The following is a 5743-nucleotide window of genomic DNA, read 5'->3' on the forward strand; positions in this document are numbered from 1 at the left end:
ATCGAACCCACAAGCAACACTTGAATAATCAAGTGAAATATTCACTAAATATAAAACAAAATAATAAGAGTTTGTTTAGAGTTGTTATGATGACAATGATTAACAAGAACACAAGTCAAAGAGTTGTTGCTTCAATTGGAAAAATAGGGATTGAGTTTCATCTTTCTCACTTATTTGTATTTTGATTAACATGACAATATTGTGCTCTTTGATTGATATTGATGCCCGTATAAAAATCATTTATATGATATCCTCGCACATAAAATTATTAAGATGCTTCCTAAATATTGATTATTCGCATATTTATAAAAAAAACTTATCCTTAAGATCAAAAGTTGATAGCAATTAACATTTCAAATCTATTCCTAGCATTCAAATATGTTAAGCATTATCGTTTAGGTCAGAACATTAGAAATACTTTCCAGTCAAATCTAAAATTCCAGATCATGGTAAACCAAGTATTACAAACAAAACAATAGTACTAATCATCAATCAAGAACAAAATAACGTGTTTAGATATCACCTTAATACATAAAAGTTTGAACAAATCACTCATAATCCCAAATGGTAGAATTAGCCACACATGATGACTATTACAAGTAGGGAGAGCATGAAAAGAAGATCTAGGATGTTTCTCCTTGACGACTGCATCCTCTAATGTTTATTATACCTCTTATTCTCCTAATTAGGTTACAAGTTACTCAATGGTGTTTTCCTCTCAATCTTGCACAGTAGGGGTTGTGCCTTAAGCCTCCTATTTAACCTAATTTGCTTGGGCTTAACTGGCTTTTCGCTTGGGCGCTAATGGGCTCACTTGGGCGAGTAAAATGTAAAAAAGCCCAACGTTCCTGACACTATCTCGCTCAAGTGAGATCGCTTGAGCGAGATCCACTGACGGCATCTTGACTTTTTGTGAGTTTGGGCAGATTTGGTGAATGTTTATGCATTCCATTTTTCTCTTTTTAACTTTGTATATTTTTCTTTTGTCCAATTATCTCCATTCTTCCCTAGAAACCTAAAATTAAGATAAATTTGAGAATAAATCGTTCTTATTTAAATTAAAATTATAAAATATGTAAAAATGTATAATTTCATAAATTGGGGTTATTTTATACTTATTTTATCAATTAATACTCATAAGGGCCTATGTGAAATTTGACACTTATTAGAGACGTTGATGAGTCAAGAGAGGTAAGAATCGAGAAGATAGCATCAAAGGAGAATCCAACCATTATTTTTACAAAGTCCCTGGCAAGATTGATGTTTAAACGATATTTAGAGTGAATTAATTTTTCATTTGAGGATAAAGGAAGATGATGTTGGGAACTCTTCCCTGATTTGGAGTCAAGGTGGAGAATTGTGATGATTGACTCTAAATCATGTTCAGTAGACAATTGGTTGGAGAGCTCAGTCAGATGATGACATTGTCTGATGGAAGGGGAGAGAAGACTATTTGTTGGACATAATTTAGCAATACGAAGTCTAGTTAAACCGTATAACCTATTTTGTGTTTATAGACGTACACTTATCTTGTGAGACTCTCTATAAATAAAACCTTTAAATGTTAATAAAAGTGTTCTTTTTTTTCAATCTTGTTCTTGTGTTTTTACTTACTTGTAATGGTTGTAAAACCAAAATTTGCTAGTGTTTACGGGAAGTATTATATGAGTAAAGACTTGTGACTAGAACATTTTTTAGTTGGAAGGGGAGTTTGCAATGTGTGGAGTAGACTCCACTTAAAGGGAAGATTGTGAGGAATTCAATTATGAAGTTAGAAGTTCCACATTGAGCAAAAATGAGTGAGATTAATATACAAGAAAAAAAGTCCTATAAATTCATTATCTTAAAGTTTTGGATTGAAAGTGATATCAAGTCTCTTCAATATAATTTGACTTACGAGTGAGACTCTTCATATTTTTTAGATTATGTATAACTCTTCCTAATATATTTACTTAAAAATCCAACATGTATAGCATGCATATTCTAAATATAAAGAAAAATATATTGTTATTTTTTATTAATTTAATTATTATTATTATTATTTATTGTTTTTTCCATCATGTATATATCTCAACTAATAATAAGACAATGATACATTCGTTGTGTAAAAATCATGAAAATGAATATTACCTTTTCTATTAAGTTGTTTTTCATACTCATTATTGACAATCAAATTTTTAACAGCAATTGTGTTTTTTCCCCATTATAATTAATGTCCCAGAAATTTAATTCTTGATTCATAATGCAGTCAATTGCCATGAATGGAAATGACTTTTCTTTCCATAAGGAATTGCTGTATGGCATATTTAAATTTAACACGATTAACAATAATTTTTAACGACTAACGTCAATTTTTATATTATTAAAAAGAATAATTCAAACAAATTAACATCTGCAAGAATTTTACATCATTATTTAATTAAAAATTATTAAGTTTTATATTAACTGCTTCATAAATATATGATACAAATTTTACTTAACTAAAATAAATACTCTTTAGATTAATAAAATATTAAAATAATTATGTCTCTTTACAAAATTTGAAAAATATATGAAATATTGAGTCTAGGAATATTTGTGGTTCAGTGTTCTAGTCAGACTTGAGAGGGTATACTACTGCCACGAATATATATGAACATGAAATACTAACTTTAATAGGAAAAGAAAAGGAAAGAAGAATAAATATCTTTGATAACGTTAACATTCCAGATCTCAGACGGAACCTCTTTCTCAGGTTTTGTAAATCTTATATCTGTTCACAGTTTTCTTTGTCTCCATATTCTTCATACACCAAGCCAAATCAATACCCTTCAGGTAATTCAGTTTTTTTTAAGATGAATTTGTTTGTTCCCTGTAAACATTTTTCATTGGGGTTGTGACCCACTAAGCTGGAGCTCAAGACTAAGTTAGATTGCTAGTGATAATAATCCATTATATGTAATTAGGAACACACATGTTATGAATTTCAGAAGTTTGTGGGTTTTGATTGGATATTCTCTAGGGTTTGATTTTAGGGTTTTTTACGCAAATTTTGGGGTTTTGGAAATTTAGGCTTGATTGAGATCCCAGTGAAACGTTTTTGAGGAAAAAGTTTTGATCTTGAGATATATGAGGTACTGACCGTGGAAGGAGTGAGGAAGAAAGATGATGGGTGAGAAGTTTTGTCTGAACGAAGAAGACAAGGGTGTGTTGGAGTCTGTGTTGGGCGCAGAGGCTGTTGCGTTTTTCATTTCAGCACTTTCCAATAATGTCTTTTCCAGCGTTGTTACTCCTTCGGCCGGTGCTGACTCGTCCCTCCGTCAGAGGTTGTGCCAGCTTGTTGAGGGTTCCAAGTGGAACTATGCAGTGTTTTGGCAAGTTGCTGGCTTGAAATCTGGTGGTTCTGCGTTGATTTGGGGTGATGGGCATTGCAGTGATCCCAAAGGGAAGAGGAGTGGAGTTGGGAAGGAGGATGAGCAGGAGGTGAGAAAGATGGTGCTGCAGAAGCTTGATGCCTGCTTTGGTGGGTGGGTGTCGAAAGAGGCTAACTATGCAAGATTGGATAGGTTGTCTGATTTGCTCATGTTTTACTTATCCTCGATGTGTTATATATTCGGTTATGATTCACCATGTGGCCCTGGGAGTTCATTCAAATCTGCTAAATTGATTTGGACATCTGATGCTGCTGGTTGTTTAAATCAATTAGAATCTAGATCATTTCTAGGGAAAGTAGCTGGTCTTCAAACTGTTGTTTTTGTTCCTCTGAAATCTGGGGTGGTGGAGCTTGGTTCGAATGAAGTGGTGTCTGAAGAACAGGGTTTTGTGGAGATGATCAAGACAGCATTTGGGGAATCCAGTCCCGGACAGGCTAAGGTATTTCCGAAGATTTTTGGGCACGAGTTAAGCCTGGGGGATACAAAATCTCAGTCTATAACTATTAGTTTCTCCCCGAAAGTGGAAGATGATCCTGGTTTTACTTCAGACTCCTTTGAAGTTCAAGCACTGGGGGTGAACCATACTTACGGAAATTCTTCCAATGGGACTTTAGGGGACAGTAGTGAAGGGAAAATGTTCCCTCAATTGAATCAAATGATGGGTGGGAATTTTAATGCTCAAGCAAGGGTTCCTTGTCTAGATCTCGGTAATGAAGACACGTCCTCAATTCATGCAGATGAGCGGAAGCCCAGAAAAAGAGGTAGAAAACCTGCCAATGGGAGAGAGGAACCTCTGAATCATGTTGAAGCAGAGAGACAAAGACGTGAGAAGCTTAACCAGAGGTTTTATGCCTTAAGAGCTGTTGTCCCCAATATATCTAAAATGGACAAGGCATCTTTGCTTGGTGATGCCATTACCTTCATCACCGATCTCCAGATGAAGATCAAAGTGTTGGAAGCTGAGAAGAACATGTTTAACAACAAGGACCAGAGGTTATCCTTGCCAGATATGGATTTTCAGGAAAGAGAGGATGACACAGTTGTGACAGTGAGATGCCCTTTAGATGCTCACCCTGTTTCTGATGTTGTTAAAACTTTCAGGGAGCATCAAATTGTGGCTCAAGACACCAATGTTTCTACTACAGATGATAAAATCATTCATACATTCTCTATAAGAACTGAGGGAGGGGAGGCTGCTGCCATTCAGTTGAAAGAAAAGCTTGAAGCGGCCCTATCCAAAACTTTACCCTGATATCATGTTTATGTAGCAGCATCTCAATGATGCTTTAAATCTTCTTAGAATTACTCTGTCTGATAGGCTGACATATGTTGTTCTTAGTGTTCTTTGTTACTTGTAATCTGTTTTAAAATGTGTTCAGATCTCAATAACCTTAATTATGTACCTAAGTTGTTTAGTTGTTGAATTGAGTTGTTGGATAATATAAGTTGAACTATATTTACAAGTTAAGAAAGATGTCATAACATTGGAGCAGGCTGCTTCTTCCTGCACCTCCATACCTTCTTGTGCCACCTCCATAAATTTTTTGTATTCCAAAAATACCCTTTTCAATATTTCAGATTACATAATCCAGAAGTCTTTTTCTAGATTCAGAATTAGCTTCTATGTAATCCGGAAGTCTTTTGTGATTTAGCTTCTGGATTACATAATCCGAAAGTCTTTTCTATACATAAGATTAGCTTCTGAATTATATAATTTGGAAGCTTTTTTTCAGATGTGTTATTAGTTTCCGGATTACATAATCTGGAAGTCTTTTCTAAATATGAAATTGACTTTCAGATTATGTATCCGGATTACATAATCCATAGATTTATTATTTCAAATCCAAGGGGTGGAAAAAAAAGGATAAAATGATATTTTCATATTTAGTATGGAATGACACAAGAAGGTATGAAGAAGGTATGGAGAAGGTATGGAGGTGTAGAAAGAAAGAGTCATTGGAGCATCATATTTTGTTTTCGACTCTCTCAACTGGCAAGTTTTGGACCATATGGAACATTTTTTGTTAATATTATAGTATTATTGAGAATGTTATTCTTCAAAATACAATATTATATCTTGAAATAAATGGCGCACACAACATTATATTCTCCAATGCCCTTCGTTTTTAACAACTGTTGTGCATCATATATTCTGTGTTGGGATGTTTTATTGGGCTTCATTGTGCATTCAACACATAAGGTTTATCGAAATAGTTTGTTTTCTTTTTTTGGAAAGATTCTTTTTAAATTATGTATCTATTGCAATCTTTTATTTTATAAAGAACATTTAAATGACTATTTATTAACTACTTAGATGAAAAAGAGATTAT

General features: G+C 33.8%; 1 protein-coding gene across 1 annotated transcript; it reads left to right on the plus strand.

Annotated features, from left to right (window-relative positions):
- Positions 1-2639: 2639 nt before the first annotated feature.
- On the plus strand, positions 2640-4885 carry LOC137829816 (basic helix-loop-helix (bHLH) DNA-binding superfamily protein). Its single transcript, XM_068636746.1, has 2 exons — positions 2640-2814; positions 3052-4885. The coding sequence occupies exon 2, from the start codon at positions 3145-3147 to the stop codon at positions 4663-4665; it is 1521 nt and encodes a 506-aa protein (XP_068492847.1). The 5' UTR covers positions 2640-2814; positions 3052-3144; the 3' UTR covers positions 4666-4885.
- Positions 4886-5743: the final 858 nt, after the last annotated feature.

This window comes from Phaseolus vulgaris, chromosome 7 (genome assembly GCF_051622355.1).
Source record: "Phaseolus vulgaris cultivar YP4 chromosome 7, ASM5162235v1, whole genome shotgun sequence".
NCBI lineage: Eukaryota > Viridiplantae > Streptophyta > Magnoliopsida > Fabales > Fabaceae > Phaseolus > Phaseolus vulgaris.